This window comes from Condylostylus longicornis, unplaced genomic scaffold, assembly GCF_029603195.1.
Source record: "Condylostylus longicornis isolate FDR11 unplaced genomic scaffold, ASM2960319v2 ptg000091l, whole genome shotgun sequence".
NCBI classification, from domain to species: Eukaryota; Metazoa; Arthropoda; class Insecta; order Diptera; family Dolichopodidae; genus Condylostylus; species Condylostylus longicornis.
Window position 1 is genome coordinate 18,275 of NW_026578059.1, and position 23,479 is coordinate 41,753.

At 24.5% G+C, this 23,479-nt stretch overlaps 1 protein-coding gene across 1 annotated transcript in view; it reads right to left on the reverse strand.

Annotated features, from left to right (window-relative positions):
• Positions 1 to 9,613: 9,613 nt before the first annotated feature.
• The window catches only part of LOC129613776 (putative uncharacterized protein DDB_G0282133), a 61,841-nt gene continuing 47,975 nt past the window's right edge, over positions 9,614 to 23,479 (reverse strand). The window contains exons 2-5 of the mRNA XM_055527998.1: positions 15,866 to 16,958; positions 15,118 to 15,759; positions 14,869 to 15,033; positions 9,614 to 14,702 (exon numbers count right to left, since the gene is read on the reverse strand). Of these exons, the coding sequence (XP_055383973.1) occupies positions 9,636 to 14,702; positions 14,869 to 15,033; positions 15,118 to 15,759; positions 15,866 to 16,958 (6,967 nt within the window). The 3' untranslated portion in view covers positions 9,614 to 9,635. The remainder of the gene's footprint in view (positions 14,703 to 14,868; positions 15,034 to 15,117; positions 15,760 to 15,865; positions 16,959 to 23,479) is intronic.

Genomic DNA, 23,479 nt, shown 5'->3' on the forward strand with positions numbered 1-23,479 from the left:
TACGGAATTCAAAAATTAAATGAAAATCTCTTTTTACTGGAAAAAATTCAATGTACGGAAAATTCTTAAAATGCAAAAAAAGGGAGTCTAAAAAATTACGATATTTATAAAAAAACTTTATTTCTAGGAATTTTTTATTTAAATATCCATAATATGTTAAATATTATGTAGATACATAAACATTGTGATTATGTATGTACACCTAATTCTCTTTTTCTACGATAGAATAGTTCCCGAAAAATTCGTGTAAAACATAAGATACTGGCTAAGTACAAAAATAATAGATTTGTTCTAGAGCTCAAAACGATGTTAAAAATATACTAAATTATATAAAAAAATTATTGTAGTTATTTTAAGAATTTTTTTTCGATTTAATTCATTAAATAAAATAAATTATAATAAAATAAATTAAAATTTAGATTTTAGAAAAAAAATATGTACATATTTTATCAGAAATTCATTAATAAGAAACTTAAATAACAAGAGTACAACCATAGCAAAAATTCAAACATTAAACAATTTTATTTATTGTCACTGTCTGATAATAAACGCATACGTTTGCGAAAGACTACAAAATCACTACTATCATTGGTGCTCACTCGTGTTACTTCAAATTCGTGTAAAAATAATTCGTCTAAAAACAGAATTGGTTGTATTGTACTCTAATGCGTTATATGAAACAGAGATCAGAGCGAAATAATGAAAAGAATTTATGTATGGGAATTGCTTTTCCTTCCAAGAATTAAAATTTCTTGTTGACTCTTGTTGTCTAGTATTATAATAATAATAAAATCGTACTATATTTTTGGCAAATTAGCAAGAAACATATGTACCTATATAAGTCTAGGTACAAAATTATGTGGTTGTAACGCAATGTACGCAAAATATACGATCAACGGAATTTCAATTTACGAACAATATTTCCGGAACATATTACTTCCGTAAAGCGAGGGGTGAGTGTATATTATATAATAATAATATGAATTTCAGAGCCACAATTTTAATTTTGGTAACGATCATTATAACAACAACTTTAGAATTTTTTTCGGTAATCTTTATTCTTAAAAACTACACTTTAAAGTTATATAAGTATATACAATAATATGGTCATTATTTATATACATACATATATATAAATTTCATTTCATTTAAATAAAACCATTCATTCGTATTTACACCACGACCATTATACCAGAGTTAACACGGTCAAATTTATATAGTATAACCTATAGCGTTCTCATTTTAAATTAAAATTATTTTCCATGTAATATTAAACTTTTATATTATATAAAAAATAATTTTATACCATTTAAAATAATAATTAAGTTGTTTATAATAATAAAAAGTCCTTTTTGATTCAAAATATTGAAAAATATTTATTGTATATTTAATATGTATGTATGTATGTATGTATACGTTAATATCCTTGTTTTAACAAAAATTCCTTTTTATTTTAATATTATATTTTAATTTTTTACCGACCGTATACAATAGGTAGGTTATGTGGTGGCAACAAATTTTGCATATCAAGTTTTCGGTGGGAACGCACTTCTCCATGGTAGGGAAACTAATTTTAGCAACCTACCGTAACTGTATGTGCACGCGTGTGTCCCAAGTTCGGCTGAACCGATTTTGATGTAATTTTATATGTAAGTTTATTTCGACTATGGTACGGATTGATCAACTTTTGGAAGAAATCAGGCGCCAGCAACTGGACCAAATATACATTTTTGCGTATATAAAGAGAAATTTAATATTAAAGTTTAAGTGTTAAAACAATGAATCTCTAAATTTTTTGGAATGTTTCAGGGCTCGGAAACTGATCTGAGGGCCGATTTTACATTTTTTACCATATCTACGGAATGAATTGATGAAATTACTTGAAATTTGATATTTGAGCCCCGGTTGTTACTGAAATTTACTGGCGAGCATTTCAAAGAATTCGAGTAGCGCAAAGCGAAACTCTACCAAGAGCCAAATTTACATTTTTCTAGATGTGTTAACTAAAAGCTTACTAACGCCCTTAAAATTGGAAAGGAGTGATTAAATGGCATTTTTATAATATTCTGTAACACTTTCACTTAACTAGAAAATATACATTGAGGTCGGTTATGTGCTGACCATATCAGAAATTTTCTTATGATTTTTAAATTTTTATACCTTTCATTTTATCTTTTAACAGGTAAAAACCTACCTTACCTGTGTGTTTTCCTAGTAGTCATTTATGCATATACAATTAACCGATTACTTTGAAGCATGAATAAAAAGTCCAAAAAAAAAATGCAGTTAAAAAGTAAATAGGCATAGCAAGAATTTCTAACTAAAAAAAATTAAAATAATTAAATAACAAACAAAAAACAGCTGGGGAAAGAAAAATTATTGAAGAATACAAAAAAAAAAAAAAATTTGTTTGTTCTTGCTTTTTTTCCATATTTTTATTTAATTTTTTTTTCCGCTTTTGCTCTTTTATTTTTAGATTTGAGACTTTTTTATTTGTGCATTTTCATTTTCATTTTAATTTTCTAAAGAATTATTACTTATTTAGTCATTTGTATATAATTGGTTTTAGAATAATTTACAAAAAAAAAAGAAATAAAAATTCCCTTTTTTTTTTACTAAACACACTTACGTATACAAACTTACATACACCATGAATAACTATAGAACATATTCAAGCATATTATAGAGAATGAATTGAACCTGTTCTAATACAAAGTATAGCAAATTTGAGTAAAAATTTTAGTATTTCCTATCCCTTATTTACTATACAGGGTGTTTCGTATAAGATGGCAAATTTCAGCGATGATTTTTTAATCAATTTTCAGTAAAAAATTGTATGTGAGTTGTGAGAGTGCGCGATTGCAAATATACTCGCTTTCGAGCAACAGTCCGTCGAAAAAAAAGTTACCATATTTTTTCTACATATTAATAAATGCTTATAACTTGAGAACAATGCTATATAAAGTAACCATCGGAGGCTTGTTTTCCGGGTGATTAATTGCTCTTTATTTTTGGTCTTATAATTAATTAGATTTGAGACATAAAATGTTGTTTAAAATGGCGCATAAAATTGAATTTTATTCAGAAAACTAAAAAGCTTCGAAAATTTGTGTTATTATTTTTTTTTTCTTTTTCTTTTTCGATGCGCCACAATGAGAGCTAAAAGTTAACCCATATAATATTTTTTTCTATCCCTCATAATTTTGCCAGTAAAATGGGTTAAACGTTTTTTAAATGCATACTAAAAATGCATATTGCAAACTGATTAAAGAATCATCCATGAAATTATCAAAGAATCACCCCCTTATCCGAACAACCCTGTATACTTTTGAATTTGTATGTACAATATATTTGTGGTTATTTACCATACATAACTCCAATTTTTGGACAATTTTGGCAATAATTATAGAAAATAAAGAGAAAAATATTTAAAATCTTTTATATGCCAAAATCTATGGGCTACAGTCTATTTTTATACACATGTACATATAGAGATAAGAAAATTTTAGTATTAAAAATTTTTATTACGACAATGAAATGAAAGACTGCTATAAATATTCAATTTTAATACTTTAAATCTTGTAATTACAAAATTAAAATCTAATTTCAAAATTAATACCTAAAATTATTAAATATGACGAAAGTTAAAATCCCTGAGCACAATAGGATTATCTAAAATATTAAAATTTTCCTAAATCGCTTCTAAATTTACTGCTAGCAAGAATTTTCACGTTTGCCTTTTATTTTTAACTTCTAAGTTAAAAATTACTATCTTCGCTTAGTTAACTCTTTATGCCTACTATGTTTTATGTATACATATAATAGAAAATTTTAATTTAATTAAATATAGAAATATGTTCAACTGCATAGATGCATTTTTTACAAGATGTTCTCGATATGGGTATAGATTGACATATGCATACCAGAATGTTGATCACAATCACATTATGAATCAAAATTTTTTGACCAGACACTTTCTTATAACATTTATTTCAAGTTCTTCTAAATGGTAATTTAATAATTACCATAGTACTTTGAGGTATAAATATATGCATTTAAAGAACGTTTAACACGTTTTACTGGCGAAACAAATCATATAAATCAATAAGGGATGTGTAAGCAATTCTCTAAATAGGTAACGGAACAGAAAAATATTTATAATTCTAATCGGTAAGTTCTGAGAATTAAAAAATAAAAATTAAGAACTAACATCAAAATTGCTTGTAAATAAGATTTTAATAAATTTCGATTATTTTCTTAAACATGTGAAAAGGACAAATTAGTACTATTCATTTGTTGGATAACGTAAATTTGAAACAACTATAATTTACGATAACAAAAAAATACCTACAAAAGGATTTTTATAAAAGCTCTAGTTTTTAAAGCGAAATCATAGAAACAAACCCAAATAATATCCATTTATTGACAAATAAAAAAACTAGATAGTCGAATCATTCACACAAACATTTTTGGTTCTGCACCTAACTAATGGAAAAAAAATAAAATTAAATTTTAGTACTTCTTTTTATCATTGAAAATATACTCTAACATTAAGTCATCTAGTGATTTGTAGGTATAGTGACAGAATTGCCTCTTCTTTTACTTTTGATAAAAAGATGGCGCTAAACTTTTAAAAATATTTCTAATGTCACAAAAAAAAAATTTGTAATTTTTGAACAGGTTTGTGCAATTGCTAATTCATTAATCTATTTCATATTAAAAAAAACGTAAAGTTTTTTTTAACATTTTTTTGGAAGTATAGATTAGCAAAAGAATAATCTTACGCCGCTGCATAATTTTCTGTAACAAGATTTTGCCATTAAAACCAACAGCGTAATATTTATGTATGTCAGAGATAAAAGAAATTTATCCTTGATCTCATATTTTAACTCGAATTTTCTGCCTAATTTTCATTATTTAAAAAAATTTTTACTGTAGTTTGCAATTAGAATAATATGCTAGACGAAGATAAGAAACAAATTTAGGATATGAAGCAAAATATACATACATTAAGCCTTTATTATGTATCCACTTTGCTAGATTTTTAAAAATATGTATATTTATTTGCCATGTGTGCAGATGTGCCCAGTTTCTATAAGATTATCGTAAATAAAAATTTAAATAATGCTAATGTGTGATAAGGATAATAGATCTCGCATACATTTACGTTGAGAAGAGAACCAAAAAATCTCAACCTAATACTAATTTGTTCAATATGCCATTTTTCGATTTTTGAAATAGTATGAGCTCTACACTATTTTACGTACGCTATTGTAAAATTTAAGATTAGATTTTTAGTTTTTAACCAATTTTTGTGATAATTAATCCTATTTTTTATTCCGTATCCGCTTATCTTCAATTTGAAAGTACAAAATATGTCGTCATATGATAAAAATTGGAGTCTATGCTTACATTTGAAATTTATGTTTCCATAAATTCAATTTGGTTTCAAAACATATTTTGTTTTAAAATTTTTAAATTTAAAGATTGGGATTGGAAAAAAGTTTTATTTTGTGGTTTTTTTTTTGTATTATACTTTTTTTATTTGTATTACATTTTTTATCTTTTGATCATTTCTGAAATATAAATATATAACATATATACATGAACGTTTCAATATACATACACATATAGCTATTTATATTTGTATGTATATACGGATGTATATATGAATGTTTTATTTAAAAAAAAAACTAAAAGTAATCTTTAATATTAATTTTCCTTTTTTTATATAAATTCTAATATATATAAAAGTAAATATATATACATATTTATATATGTATATTTTTTTATATTATGTGTGTAAATTTTGACATTGTTTTTCGTTTCCTTAACCTAAAGGAAGACTATATAAATTTAAATTCTATTTTATATTTAACGTATGTAGATATTTCCATACCTTTACTTTTTTTTACTAAATTTTAAATTGTATTTCTTTAGAAAATATCAATTTAGAAAATTTAAAACAAATGGACATATTAAATGATTCATTCAAAATTGTCAAAATAAAATAATTAAAAAAATTAATGTTATATAATAATGAAATTAACCTATATCCATACATGCATTTAAAAATATAATAATACATATTAAATTAATAAAAATATTATAATAAATGTACTATTACAATATCATTTTTATATTTTGATTATTTATTTTAAATATTAAAAATAAATGCGGAAACACACACAATAGTGTAAATGACATAATTTTAATAATGAGATCTTAATATTAAAATAGTTTTATTAGTAAAAAAAATTCATACTACAGTTTTATAAATCAGAGATTTTGAATTTATTTAATTTAGAATTATATTATGCATGCATATAACTTCACTTTAATTATTTAAATATGTATAAATTCCTTTTTAAAATCTAGTTCATACATAAATTTCTTTGCAAAGAAACTATTTGAGATTTCATATTCGGACTGAATTTAAAAAAATTAAGTAACATTTTAATTATTTTTTAAATTAGGCTTCTCAACGCTTGAAGGTTAATAATATGTTCTAAAGTTTTATAATAAATTAAAGATACAATATTGAGCGGTATGATTTTTTAATGACAATCTTCATTATATTTCATATTGAAAATTTGGATTTCTCAAATCAACTATATTTTATAGTTTATAAATATAAAAACTGTTTTTTTTTTTCATTTTTATGTTATACTAATTTTTTTTTTATCGGGGAGAAATAAAAATAATATTGAAAAGTAAGTAAATATATAAGTTAAATTTTTTTTTTCAAATTTCTATTGTATTAAAACATTTTACATTTAAATTAAATGCAATATTATTAGTAAAATATTAAAAATCCAAAATGAAAGTATGAAGTCGATTTTATCAACATTAGATTTTAAAATTTTAAAACTACAACTATAGTCAAAATAGAATAATATTAAAACAATAAGTTACGAGTATATTATTTTATGATATCGTCACAGAATAAAATGTTGAGCATTTGTGTGATCACAATATTATATTATATAAAGAGTGTTAAATAAAAATATTTTGCGTTTGAGATGATGATTGTATTTGGATTATTCGAATGCATTCTCTTTTTTAAAATCCAAAACAGTTTTCATGCACATATATGTATGTATATATCTTAAATAATAGATGGTTTCATGGTGAACTAATTTTTTTGAAATCTTAAATATAATATAGCACATTTTGAATTTTAATTTTGAAAAAAATAATTAATAAAAAAATTACTCTTTTAAGGTGATATTTATAATATAATATAACAATTATACAAGCATATATCAATATATTACAATTGTAGATTAAATTATCTTATATACATGCATGTATGTATATGTTGGTATTATAAACTAGAATTTATTAATATTCATTCTATAATATATATGTACATAGATTTTTAAGTTTTAGTTTTTTTTTTTATAATTTGTTTTATTTTTTTTTATAATAATAAATCAAAGTATATAGTCTCTTAAAGCACATTTTCTTCATTTTATTTTATTACAAAATAATTTCAATTTTTATTTTATTCTCATTCAACTTAAATTAAACATTTTTAATAAAATTTTTTATAGTTTTGTTTTCGATTTTAATTTTTCTTTTGGTATTTTAATTTATATTTTTATATTAATGTACATATATATGTAATAAAATCTTACATAATTATTATAAGCATATGAGTGTTTGTTGTATATTAAAAAAAATCTAAAAATAACGCAAACTAAATATATTTACTTTTTATATTTTATAAAAAGTTCAAGTATAATTAATATATATTTTTATTTTATTAAAATATTAATTATTATTAATTATTAACTTAATATTTAAATTATTTATTCATTAACATATTGATTTATTAATATAATTAAAACATTTTTATTTTTATAAAATATTTATATATATTTAAATGTGTAATTAATTTAAACAAAAAATAAGACGAGAGATATCGCCGATATTTTTAATATTTATTCCTAAAATTTATTATATATATATATATATATATATATATATATATATATATATATATATATATATGTGTATTATATTTTATATTTTATACATATTTTTTTATTTAAATATCTTAAAACTTTTTTAAAAATTTTAATAATTTCTTATAATTTTGAGTTTTTCTTTTAATTGTATCAGCTATTTATTATTATGTATATTATTTTTTTGTATATGAGTTATAAACATTTAATTGTATATATTTGTACATACGTAATGACGTGATACTGTACCTATATATATACATATACATAATTGTTATTGTAAATAACATAAAATATTCAGAAAATAATTAATATAATTATTGTATATTTTCAATTTAGAATAATTATTTCTGAATTTATATATATATATAACCAACTCTATCATGAATTGAACTCGTAGAATCCTACGAATTACGAACATAACTAAAACGTGAACTTTTGAATGATCACAAATTCTTTTCGTAGAGATTAGAAATCACCAATGGCATTATCATTTTTCGGAGTGTCAAAATCAGTATTTTACTTCAACTGTCAAGTGTAAATTTATATTTTGTTGCTATTTGAACAAAAAAGTTTCGTAGCAATGATAATGTTAGTAACATTACCATTGCTGAAAGTATTTATTTTACACCAGCTGAAAGTATTTATTTTAATTTTTACATGCATATAGCGTTAGTATATATAGTTGATATTTAAAATGAACTATTTTCAATTGGGCTAATTAAAAAATTTTATTCCAATCGAAAATAATTCACTTTAGTATATTAAAATGATTTCACTAAACCCATTACATGCTATAACATAGAAATGACAAAAAAATTAATTTCGACAAAAACGCTATGCAAAACGTTAAAACGTTTGAACGCGTTTCAGAAATGTTAAACTTGAAATGGGTTACATTATAATACCCCAATTTGATTTATAAAATTTTAAATTACACATAATTAATAAATTTATTGTAATAATTTCAAAAAATCAATTTATCGTATTAATTTTCATATACATATATATTTAATTGTATACATATATCATTTTTTAGTTATGTTATTTAGCATAAAAGACTATACATAAATACATATAATACATGTATATGTATATAGCTATGCATAGTATTTAATTTTATTAAAAAATAGCGAGGTTTAATTTAATATTATATGAAAATATTATATATAGTAATCTATGTAATTATGTACAGAAGTTCTTCTTATTTATTTGTTTTAAAATTATATAAATTGTGCATTTCTTTGTTATACATTATAATAATATAATAATTTTTGTGCGTTATATAATTTATAATTTATAATAGAGAGTATTTTGATAACAATAAAATTAATGGCACTAAAAATTTTAAGTAATGAGAGTACATAACGTAATAATAATATGGTAAATAATAAGGTAAATAAAATAATTACAATTATTTACTCATATTATTTTAAACAAAATCCAGTCTTACATCAAAGATGTTATATCTAAAATTATTAAAAATTTGATGTCATAATTACATTGATTTAATACACATACAAATAAGTATATATTATGTTACATAAAGTTAAAATAAAATTTCATTTTTCCAGATATTAACATTTTGTTTTTACAGATTTAAAATTTTAAGATTTAAAAACAAATACGACAGAATTAATTATAATATATTTTTCTTTATTTCTTTTATTGAATCATTTGTAAGAATCTATTCTCTTCTAATAATGAATTTAAAGATGTTGTCATATCATTAATAATCATATTTGAACTTGGATGTGTTGAACTACTAACAACATCAACAGTATTTTCAATCCAATTTTGACAATTTTGTACATATTCTAAAGTTCTTTGATATGCATCATGTCTCATACCATTATAATTAATATTATTATTATGATTGATTATTTGATTAATATTATTTGTATCATTATTATTATTATTATTATAATTATGACTAAGTGGTAATGATGGATTATTAATATTATTATTGGTATTATCATTATTATTATTATTGTTATTATTTATTAAAATATCATTATTTGGATTTGTGTTTGTTGTTAATAAATTTGAATTTAATGTATGTTCAAGACATGTCATCATAATATTATTATTATTTCTATTATTATTATCATTATTACGATTAATAATAATATTGTTATTAATATTTAATGATTGAAAATGTGATTGCTGTTGTTGATTTCTTTCATTTAATATTGAAGAATTAGATGCTAATTGTGTTGTTGTATTTGATGAATTATTATTATTATTCTGTAATATATTTATGGGTGGTGTTGTTGTTGTGGTTGTTGTTGTTGATGTTAAAGATGATGATTGTGTTGTTGTTGTTGTTATACCATTAATTTTTGTAGATATTATTTTATTATCATTATTACTATTTTGCTGTTGTTGTTGTGGATGATGTGATGATGATACTGCAATTGGTGACATTTGTGATTGACTAATATCACCGCATTGTATTTCTTTTTGTTCTTTATTATTTAATTGCCTTAAATGTTGTTGCTGTTGTTGATAATGATGATGGTGATGATGGTGGTGATGATGAAGTGACTGATAATATTGATATTTATTACATTTATCATAATTACTATTATTTGTATTATTACGACAATTTGGATGATGTAAATGATGTAAATGATGATGATTTTGTTGTTGTTGTTCTGTTGGTGATAATGATAAAGTATTTTCATTTTGTATTTGCATTAAATTATTTGGTAAAATTATATTCTGTTGTGATTGTTGTGATAAATAACGATTTCTAATATTAGTCTGTTGTTGCTGTTGTTGTTGCTGTTGGTAAGAATGATATTGTGGACAACAACATTGTGAAGCACTGGAATCTGTACGATGATAATAACCTGGTAAATTTTGGCAGGCAACAATGGATAAATGTTCTTGCTGATGATTAAATTGACATTGTTGTGTCAATTGTTCTTCTGTATTATTTTGTTGTTGATAATTTAATGAATTAATAAGCGATGATGAAGGTAATGATGATTGTTGCTGTTGTTGTAGATTATTATTATTGTTACTGCTATTATTAGGATTATTATTATTGTAAAAGTTAGCTGAATCTGAATTTTGTACATTTGTATTCATTGTATATGGTTTTTGAATCTGATTATGGTGTTGTTTAATTGTTAAAGGTAGTTGTTGTTGTTGAGAATATTGCCGAGACGCTGGTGGTGTCATCATTTGGGATTGCTGCTGTTGATTTAATGGACTAGCCGGTGATATAGTGGGACTATTTACAAATAATCCAATTGATGTTGTGCTTATTTGTTGGGACTCATGCATATTAGATTTTTGTTGTTGCTGATGTTGCTGTAACTGTTCTGTTTGTACCATTGTTAACGGTCCATATACTGGCAAACCATTTATTTCTGTATATGCTGTGAAGTTATCTAATTTGCTATTTAAACTGTTGTTATTATCGCCTTCATTTTTATTATTATTATCACTATTACCATTCTTATTATTATTATTATTATTACAATTATTATGAGTTTCACTATTTTTATTAGAGTTTTCATTATCAAAATTATTATCATTGTTACAAATATCATTACTGTCATCATTAGCATTACTATCATCATCGTCAATATCCACATCATTATTATTATTATGATTATCACCATTTATAGAATTTGGATTATCAGCAACTTGATTCAAATATTGTAACATTTCATCAGGTATAACTAATTTATTTTCAACCATTTCACCTTCTTCAAACTCATCTAAAACAACTTCTTCATTGGGATGATGATCTCTTGAACTACCAGCTTTTGTGTTACTAACATTATTAGTGTTAGTATTTTTATTACGATCATTACTTTGAATATTATCGTTTAAATTACTTTTATTATTTTGCATATTTTCAGTATCATTGCCCTTATTATTTTCTATATCTTCATCTTTATTACTGTTATTACTACTATGATTTTCATGATTTTTATAATTATTGTTATTTGTAGGACTACATAAATTATCGATAACATTATTGGATGTCGTACTACATACTTCGTTATTACTGTCGTTATTGGAATTACTTTCCATATTTTCATTATCACTATTTTTACCATTATTATTATTATTATTATTATTATTATTAGAAGAATTATTGTTACCTTTCTTAATTAATTCACAATTATCATTAGCTTTACAATTATTATTGAAATTATTATTATTTTTATTATTATTTATTTTTTTATTATCCTTGTTGTTGTTAATGTTACTATTGCTATTATTATTATTATTCTGTATAATTGGTGTTGTTATACTTGATGTTGATGGTGCTGGTGATAATAACATTCGATTGAAATTTTGATTTCCTCTTATTGGTTCAGATTGACGTCTATCTGCTAAATTATTACCATTTATTAGGAAATTACTATGTTGATTACGATAATTACTGTTATTGTTACCAATATAAAAATTCATATCATATTGATTGGTACCAGTTGCTGTTATTGTCGATGAATTTGTTGTTACATTCGGTATTGAGAAACGACCACCAGAATTCATCAAGTTATTATTAATAATGCCACAATAATTATTACCATCATTGTTATTATTACTATTATTATTATTGCAGAAATTAAAACGAGAATTAAATATATTATTTGTTTGTTGTAAACGCTCTAAATGCGATGAAATCAAGTGTGAAGATGGAGGCGGTGGTAAACCGTGACCAACAATATTACAAGAATTATTAATTAAATTATTATTATTTTGGCTGATATTATCATTTTGATTATTATTTTGAGCATTATTGTTATTAATATTATTATTATTATTAGTACCATTTGTTATTGTTGACATTTGACTAGAACGGCGTGAACATCCTGGTGATATTGGATCATAAAACGAACCTGACATATAAGATGCAGGACGCATTGTTGAGATCGATGATAATTGCGAGGTTTGACTACTACGTCTACTACTATTTTGATCATTCGAACGCATACTGCAATAATATGTACTTGCATTTGAGTTATTACTATCGCGACGCATTTGCTGTGGTGGTATTTGTTGTGATTGAAGTTGTTGATTTTGCCCTAAATGCTGATTTTGGGTTGATTGCTGATTTGAATTTAAAATGGTTCCAGTTCCAATAATATTAGATGATTGGTTTAATCTTGTTTGTAAATCTGTTAAACAGCTATTATTGTTGCCGTTGTTGTTGTTGTTATTTTGCGATAGTATTGATGTTGTTGTTAATGTTGAAGAAGTTGATGTTATAGTTGTAATACCTGGTTCCATTTTCAAATCATTAATACGTTGATTTAATTCACCAATAACAATATTACATCTATTATTCATTTCTGGTATATTAGATAATGGTGAATGTAAATTTTTAGCTTGTAAACGACTACGAAAACGATTTTTACCAATCGAACTAAGACTAGTTCCACCGATTATACCACCAATATTACCTCCAATTGATTGAACTGTGCATAATGTTGCTACTTGTGCACCACCACCACCACCAATCATTCCATTACCACAATTTATATTATCACCAATAATTGAATTATTGCATGTATTATTATCATTATTACCATTATTGTCATTATTACCGCCAATAATGTTATTCAAATTATTAGATGATTGTAAAATATTTGAATTAGAACTATTATTAAAATATAATGAATTTGTTGTATTACCGATATTTGAAATACCAGAACCAATAATATTAGAATTATTTATAAAACTATTACCAATAGTATTGATATTATTAATTGGGCCGGTTGTTATAATACTATTTGGGCTATTAATGCCATTATTACCACCAACAAGAATATTATTATTATTAACACAATCAATTGATGATGTATTATCCATAATATTACTATTTAAATTACGTAATATTGCTGGTAGATTACTTCCGATAACATTATTACCACCATCTAAATCATCATCTTCATATGGCCAAATTGGAACATTACTGTCTATATAATTGTTATTATCATTATTATTACTAATATTTGTACCATTATTATCATTAATACTATTAATAGCATTTATTCCATTGTCAACGTTACCATCTATAACTGAACAATTGTTATAATCATCATTATTATTTACTCCACCATTTATATTACTATTATTATTATTATTACCATTATTTTTATTAAAACTATTATGATTAAAATTATTTATATTTTGCATTAAATTTGTAACATGATGATTATGATGATTACTATTATTTGTTGTTGCTGTTGTTGTAACGCCACTAATTGTTGGACTATTGATTTGTATTTGACCAGGTGAATTTGCTTCAGATTCAGATTTGATGCTTGGACTTGATAAACTAGCTGTTTTTCCAGATTGTAAATCATCACTGCGTGGCGATGAATCTAGATGATTATTACTATTATTATGATCATCATTGTGATGATGGTGATGATGGTGATGATTATGATGATTATTATTATTGCTATGATTATTATTACTATTATTATTATTATTACTATTATTATTGTTATTATTATTAGAATTATTATTTGTATTATTACTATTATTATGATGATTATGATTATTAATATTATTATTACTACCGCTATTATTGTTACTATTATTATTTGTAATATTATTGCTAGAATCATGTGAAGATCCTTTGTGCTTTTTATTTGCATAAAATTCAGCACCGTGTACCGTTTTAACATGTTTTCGCAATGAAGATGGATCTGTGTAACGTTTTGTACAACCAGGTGCTTTACATACATACGGTTTCTAACCAAAAAGGCAAAAACAAAAACAGAGACAAAAAAATTTAAAAATCAATAATTTTGTATATTTATAATTAGTTTTATAAAACATATTTTATAATTGTAATAAAAAAATTTGGATTCTACAATGTGTTAATAAATTCCAAATATTTGTTTTTTTTTTTTCTTACCTCATTACTATGGGTTCGATTTTGATGTTTTGCACGATCAGATGCATTACTAAAAGCTTTACTACAGCCAGGATATTCACACGTGTAAGGTTTTTCACCAGTATGAGATCTCAAATGTGTTTTTAGATTTTCAAGTCTTGAATAAGCTTTACAGCAGCCTTCAAACTATGAAAAATATAAAAAATAAAAATAGTAAAATGATTGTAAGCTTAGTATAATTCAGTTTTTGTTCAATAAATTTTTGCTTACAGTGCATTTATGAGGTTTTTCACCGGTATGACGTCTCATATGTACAACTAGCATATATTGAGCTTTAAATGGTTTCTCTTCTCTAGAGCAATCCTCCCATCTACATACAAATGATTTTTTATTTGCCTGTATATGATCATTATTTATATGTTTAACTAGCTCCTCCTGTGTCATAAATTCAATACCGCAATCACGCCAGTGGCAATTTGTTTCAACAAAATCTCCAGGCTCATCCTTAATATCAGTTGTATCAACTGTTGGTATTTCAGTATCCATTGTATTACTGTTATTAGTACTATTATTATTATTATTGCTGTTAATATTACTTATATGATGATTTGATGTTGTACTACTTAAATTGTGTAATTTTGTTTGATGTTGATGGGATTGATGTTGATGCGATTGTTGTGGATAATTATATTGTTGTTGTGATTGTTGCATTTGGACATTATTTGATTCCAATTTTCCAACATTATGATATGTTGTTGATGATATTACATCACGTTTTGATCTTGATCCTTTTTTATTTACCATTATTGGATTTGATGCACTGTCAGCTTCAACTTGTGCAACACCACCGGCTGTTGTTGTAATTGATGGTGAAGATGGTAATTCAGGTTTTTTTGATAGTTCTTCTAAATGCTATTTTTTGTTTCAATTTTATAAAATAAATATAAAAAAATTTAAAGTATATAAAAAGCAAAAAAAAAAAATAAGAAAAAAAAAACAAAACAAGAATAAAGCTTACAGGTAATTTATTTGATAATGGACTACTAGTTGTTGTTGAAACAGATGTTGGTCCATTTAATGGGTGATGTGTTAATGGGAACATACTACCAGGTGGTGTATGATGTGATGCTAATGGATGTAATAGGCCAGCACCAGCTCTAAGTAAATGTGCTTGTAATTGTTGTAAATGTGGCATACCAGTATGTACACTAAATGCTGCTGGACTCATTGCACCAGCTGATAAATGACCATATGACCCGCTTGCACTACTATTTCTAGATCCATTAACAATTGTTGCTAAACTATTCGGTGAAAAACGTATCATTGAATTAATATCAAATGAATCTGAATATGGTGATGATGATAATGCTCTTTTACGGCTTACACTTGCTCTTATACTACCAGATCTTGGACTATTTAATCTTGAATTTGCATCTATACTAAAATGAAAATCTGTACTAGCTAATGAACTTGGTGGTGGTGGATGGTGTCCAACAGTTAAACTATCAACTAATGTACTACTACGTCCCGTTAAATAATCCGCTGAATTTAAACCTAAACCAGTTAAATGTGCAACTGCTGCTGCTGAACTACTATTTGTCAAAGATTCTAGGCCACGTTTTTGTTGTTGTACAGCTGCAGCAGCAGCAGCTGCTGCTGCATGATGTGCTGCTACTGCAGCAGCTGGAGAATAGAATGGATTTGCATGTAATGATGCTGTTGGGCTAGCTGCTTGTGCAGCTGCATGCTGTAATGAATATAAATGTTCCATATAACCTGGTATTCTATATGCTGGATGGAAATCATGTGGCTGATGTGTTTGTGGTGGTAAACCATTTGATGTTGCACCAACACCATTTACACCAATACCGCCATTTGTTGATGTTGAAACAGTTGATAATGATTGTTGTTCAGCACCATTTAATAAAGACGTTGTGTTATTACCCCCAGTTAATGCTGCTAAATTTTGTCCACCATTTCCTGATAAAGCTGATGTTGGTGGTGGAGGTGGAGGTGGTGGTGGTAATACTGTAGCTGCAGCTGCAACAGCTGCTGCTCTTCTTGATGCTAAAAATTGTAATTCCGAATAACTAGAATTATTTGAAGTTAATCTGTATAAAAAGAATATAAAAAACAAAATATTTTATATATGTTTTTTTTGCTTATTAATTTGTTAGAACATAAATTTGAAAATTTTAAAAATTTAACTTATGATTGCAAACATATTAACAATTAAATGTGGCATCATATAGAGGAAAAGGATTCTACTAATATAAATTTCCAAGAAAATGTAAAATTCAAAAGACTTAAGAAGGAAACCTTTTTATTTTTAAAATGTATGCCTATGTAAACTTCTTCCCACTGTCGTAGGCGCACAAATCTCACTCTCGTAGATGTAAAATTTTTTTTTCAAAATTTTTCGATAGCATTTTTATCAAGAATAACAATAACGGGTCTAATAAATAAAGAAGAGTAGTAATTTCGCATACTTCTCTAATTTTTTATCGCATAAATTACCGAAAAATTTTATTATAGACACGAATCATTTTTTTGTAAATGAATTTTGGTTTGCGTTTACAATAATAATATCGTCAATTTTTTTACGATAAGTAATCACTAAAACATTTTAGTTAGTATGTACGTTTCCAATTAATAAATCTTAATTTTAATGTTAAAGTTTGGGATTTTTTTTTTTAAATTTTAAATTATATACAATTAATTTAAGGAATCCTATCTAAATTAAAAATTTACTTAATTAAAGGTTGATTTGTTCAATATTAGTTTACTTTCTATTTAAATTAAGTCATATACTCAAAAAGTTCATATTTAAAGTATGTATATAGCACAAAAATGGTAAATATAATTTAATAACATTCCTATATATTCAGACATATCCGAAAATAACAAGAGAGAGAGAGAGAGAGAGGGAGAGAGAGTTTTTATTACATGGAGCATAGTTAAAGAATATCTTCGAAATAAAATAAAATAGAGATATCGTTTCTTATGTTGTTCGCTATATATATTACATAATTACATAACATTCTATACATAACATAAAATTTCCATTTTTTTTTCTATCTATATCACTTAAAAATCAAAAGAATCAATTTACTATTTAATGAATTGGAAATAGTTTTTTTTTTTCGTATTATAGAATTTATTTTCGTATATTAGAGTTTAGTGGAATAAAAGAGTTAGAAAATATAATCGTTATAATTATAAGTATTTATAAATAGATGTGTAAGGTGTTCTTTGCTCTTTTGTGTTGTTCTTGTTTTGATTTACTTCTTACTACATTTAGAGCTTACTTACTACATTTAGAAATGGCCTTTTTTAAATGGCTATTATCTTATCACATTTACCTTTAGACAAAAAAAAATACTCATATTTCTTCTTAAATTTTCCCTCTCTCTCTATCTCTTTTAATATTTATTCTCAATTTATTTATTTTCTCTTCTTTCCTCCACTTCAGTGCTGTCAAACATTTCATTTTCATAGTACTTGCACCATTTTTTAGACTCTTGTAACATGAAAATTTTTTACTTATATTCTAAGAAAAAAGTGTACCATTTTTTCAATCACTTTTTATTAAAATGTGCCATTTTTTGATGGAGATTGAAAATTTTTGCTAGTTTTAATTTGTCTCTATAAATAAAACAACAAATACGATATATATAATATATTTACGATATTTAATATTTTGTGATTTCTATGGCTGTGATCGGTACCATAACATGAAATACTGCACTATCTTTGCGAATTGGAAATAAGTAAAACTTTTATTAAAAAAAAAAAGTTCGTACAATTCATGAATGCTTACTAAGATTTTATGAAAACTACGTGAAACTTCTACATGTTCACATTGTTTTGTAGTTTCTGTTTCAAGAAAAATAGGATTTTTAAAAGAAATTCTTTAAAAGCTGTACTTTTCATACTTTAAGATTGTTGTCATAAATTTAAAAAAAATTCATTTTTTTTAGCTTTTAAATTTTTTTCGTTCTATTTAGCCCAATAAAAAATTTTTCAAATCCCAAAAGTGTTTTAATCGTATTTTTATTTTTTATGCTTTGATTTAAGGTTTTAGTTAAAGTTTTTAAATTGCAGAAAGTGTTCAAACTTAACACTTTATCGACCGGTTGTGGTTGAGGCTGCTACTCAGTAAAAACCGACTAAGTCGCGCCCGATTTTACTCCCACTACCGGCTAAATTTTTACTATGCATTGTGTTGTGCTTATTCCTTTTGTTATAAAAAGTAATAAAAAGAGCAACCCACTGACAAAAACCGTCGATAACTAAAATCCAATTAATAGGCTACCGGTCAATTAGCGCTGGCAATTGAAAAGCCGATAAATAGGCTACCGATCGATAAAGTGTTAACACCTATGTTTAAACATATTTTTCACTTATTTTCGATTTAATGCAGGGAAAATGCCAAAAAATGTTTGATTCAATATTTTTATAAATAAAATTTTGATTTATTTTCAATATTTTAATATTGAAAATTACTTCATTGGTGCAAAGTCTCAAAATTAACAAAAAAAAAAATGGACCATTTTTTTTTTGCCTGTGGTACCATAATTTTAGGTTTTCTATACCAATTTTGGCAATTCAATTTATGGCAGCCCTGCTCCACCTTCACTAATTTTTATTATTTTTCTTTTATTTCTCTCTCTTCTATTCTTTTCTCATAAATTAAAAAAAATAATGGACGTGATTAATTTTTTTTTTGTTTTCTCTAAACACGCCACGCATTGTTGTCTTTTTTATACGTTTTCGATTATCTTTACCATTCACCATTCAAATAAGTGCGGTTGTTTGCTATTTTTATTATAGAAATTTCAGTCTCTATATAAACAATACAAATATATATGTGTTTATTAAAGGTTAGCTGTGTTTAAACGAATCGAATCAAATTATTATCCTTTTTTTCCTTCTTTTACATATTAGAAGATTTTCTGTTTTCTTCTTTTTGTTTGTTCATTTGGGGGCGCCCTTTGATAATTGTTAAAAAGCCAATATACATAAGTCAATTTTTTATTTTGATTTCTCTCCACCTTAAATCACACTTTCATTCCATTCCCCTCTTAGGTAATTATTATATATTTTGTACTTTTTTATTCGTATAAGGTTTTATTTAAAGAAATATAAATTAAAAGGAAAGTTTTTAGTAGAAAAAGGTCTATTCTATAATATATGTATAAAATTTCATATTTTGTGTATAATAATTATAACAAAAAATAATGCAAAGCTGTTATACATTGTTATTTACAATTTAAATATTTAAATATGATTTCTTAAATATAAAGTAATTTTTAACTTCAAAAGTTTTCATAAATTAAAGAAATTGAGAACGCCTGGCGGTCAAATCTCCAACTCACGGCCGAAATCATGTAATTATAATGTTATATGAATGATGGTCATCAACTAAATGTTCTTTTCACCATCATGATATTGAATTATTTAATAGAATAATATTATTCAATAGAAATATATAGAATAATAAGGTAATTTTTAATATTATTTCAAATATATGAGTATAAGTTACTGATGTTTTTGTTACAATAATTCTGGCGTTTCACAAGGTTAAGTGCCTATATCTTTTAATGAATACATCAAAAAATTGATTTATGTGGTATGGTTTTTAATAATATATTTATAGTTTCTCGCTTGTATCTCCTGATGATGGTTCTGAAATGAACGTGGACAATTTTTTGTTAAAATTTTTGTTTTCTCTATTTTAATATGGATTTATACCTTGCATACAATATTTTAATATATGGAAATGTGATGCTGAAATACTCGCTTTTTAATTCACGGTTAATTGTAATTCTAGTATATTACGATATATATCTTAAATTTATTTTTAAATAAAATTTGCATACATGTCTATATATTATTCCATACATTCATTTGTATGTATAAAAACTGTATATATATTTACATTTTCACTTATTTGTTTTTTGTATGGAATATGTATAATGGCTAATAAATTAAGTAGATTTCATTACGCTCTTCTGTTTTTTTTTTTATTTTTTTGGTTTTGTTAACCTTCTCTTTTGTTGTTGACGTTTTAATCTTTAGTGACATTTTATTTTCCTTATATAGTTGAGATTTTTTTTTTTCAAAAAATTTATTTAATTCAAATTGAAATGTAAATTACGCGCATAAGATTTTTCTTCTCTTTTTTGAGATTGCATATTGAAACGAGGAAAAATATAGTTGACCGTCTAAACTCTGTGATACACATACGAATTTATCTTTATCCTATGTGCAAATAAATATGATATAGCTGATTTTGGGATAGATTCTGATTTTAAGTTGTGATATTACCATATCAATTTATGCAAAATTTCAATACCACAGCTTTTATAGTTTCTGAGGTATAGTCAAATAAATTTTGGAGTGTACAGCAGCTACCAAAACCAGTACCGCAATCATGTCCAATTTAAATAGGGTTCTGGCACTTACTACAATAAATCATTTGTGGAAATTTGGTGAGATTAGCTCAATTAGTTTTTGATTTATCGTTGGGACGGACGGACGTACGTACGTACGGCCAGGCAATTATTTCTTAGCGTTACAAACGGTAAGGCAAGTTTAGTATACCCTTCGAACATACAGGTTAAAAAAAAAGTGTTTAGCAAATGTAATTATAAAAAATTAATATTTAATTTCCTGAAAAAGGATATACAGGACACCAATGCAGAGGAATTAAAATTGCCGAAAAATAGTTTTCGATGTATATTATTATGGTCTCGAATACGCGTAGAAGTTTATAACTATATTAGATTTAGAGAATTGTTTATAATATGATATTTTTTATATTTTATTTTATTTTAATTTATTAAATATAAACTCAAAAGGAGCTAACTACCTCGTTACCATTTCTATGTTGATATTTTTCTGTATTTTATGCCAATTTTTGTTATGGCCTAGGTATTGTTGTTGTTATGTTTATGGATTGTGTAAATTTTCAGAAGAAAGGACGAAAAATTAGTTTTGTATTCGCTAATACAGAATTCCTATAGTAAAACCGTTAGCAAATTTTTGTGGTTTATAGACAAATATAAACTATGTGAGTATTAGAATGGACCACTCGAGTTTCTTACATCATCTACTTACATATAAAAAACAAAAAAAAATCAAAAATAAGAGAAATCTGATACTTATTGATAACATATGTTATTTATTGACATTTATGAAAATCTTGCAAATTTTTGTTAATTTTCAGTTTGTTTATTTTTTTTTTGCAAATTAATTAGAAAATTATCTCAAAATTTTAGTTGTCGTTCTCTTATTCTCTCAAAATTCTCACTTTATTGATTGTTTTGTTTTGACAAATAATAAATTTGGTTCCGTCTATATTATCTCTAAATAATTTCTTTTTGAACTTTAATAGTTACAATCGAATATTTTTTTTCCTTGCAAACAGAATGATAATTCACTTTTTGAAGTTGAATGGGCCGCATGCTGCCCATGGGCTGCTTTAGTTAATTGTTTGCAAAAATCACCGTTTATACAAAATTAATTTTTTGCTTAAATTAACCTAAAACAACTTAAAAACAAAAAATAATAATACTTAAAAGGAAAATGAGATTTTTTATACACAAAAAAATGGGCTCTTGATGAGATAGTTATTTATATTTTAACAAAGAAAAGTTTTATTAACATTCCGTTTCCCTAATTCTTCTCCTCATTCTTCCTCCCTGCAAACATTTCCACAAAATTCTATAAAAATTTCATTTTCATTTAAATTCGGCAAACGTGCAATAGCTATGGTCATTTTACCAAGAAATATAAATATAAAAAATTGAAATATAAATATAAAAAAAAAACAATTGTAAAAGGTTTTGTAATTCACCTCTAATATCAGGCGTTGAATTCGATCATAAAAATATATGTATATTATTGCTGAGTTCTCATCCTGATGGTATGCAATTTTTAAGTTGTTTTTTAATATTAATGAGAATAATTTGGCTTATTCTGATTATCGAATCACTAAATGATAGTGATAATTATCATAAGATTTTCAAAAATTTTAATATAGACACGAATCATTTGTAGAAATTGGTTTGTGCTTACAATAATAATATCGAACTCTTCGTGACAAATAACACTATCAGTGTTATTTGATACTCAGAATAAATTCCAATATTAAAAGTATTTTCACTTTTTTGAACGAAAATGTGCTCCTATACAAAACCGTTTCATTTACCTAAAAATTTTATACATATATACATAGATTCGGTCTATAATACAAAATGTATATAAAATGTTTACAGTTTTACGCAAAAAACTAAAAATATAATAACAATAAATTATGTTATTATATTCCTAGTCTTATATATTTAAAACATATATGTATACAAAAATAAGAAGAGAAATACTGGCATTTGTTAACATAATTAGTTAATAAAATGTCACTTATCTACTCTATATATATATATATATATATATATATATATAATATATAAATACATGTTATATCTATAAAACAAAACTTCGGGAATAAAGTATAAGTATATATGTATATTTCAGAGGATATATTGTATTTTTTTTCAATTATAAGAACAAATTCAGAATTTAAATTTAAGAATTTAAATTCCATATACTCTGGAGAGGGTTAAAATTA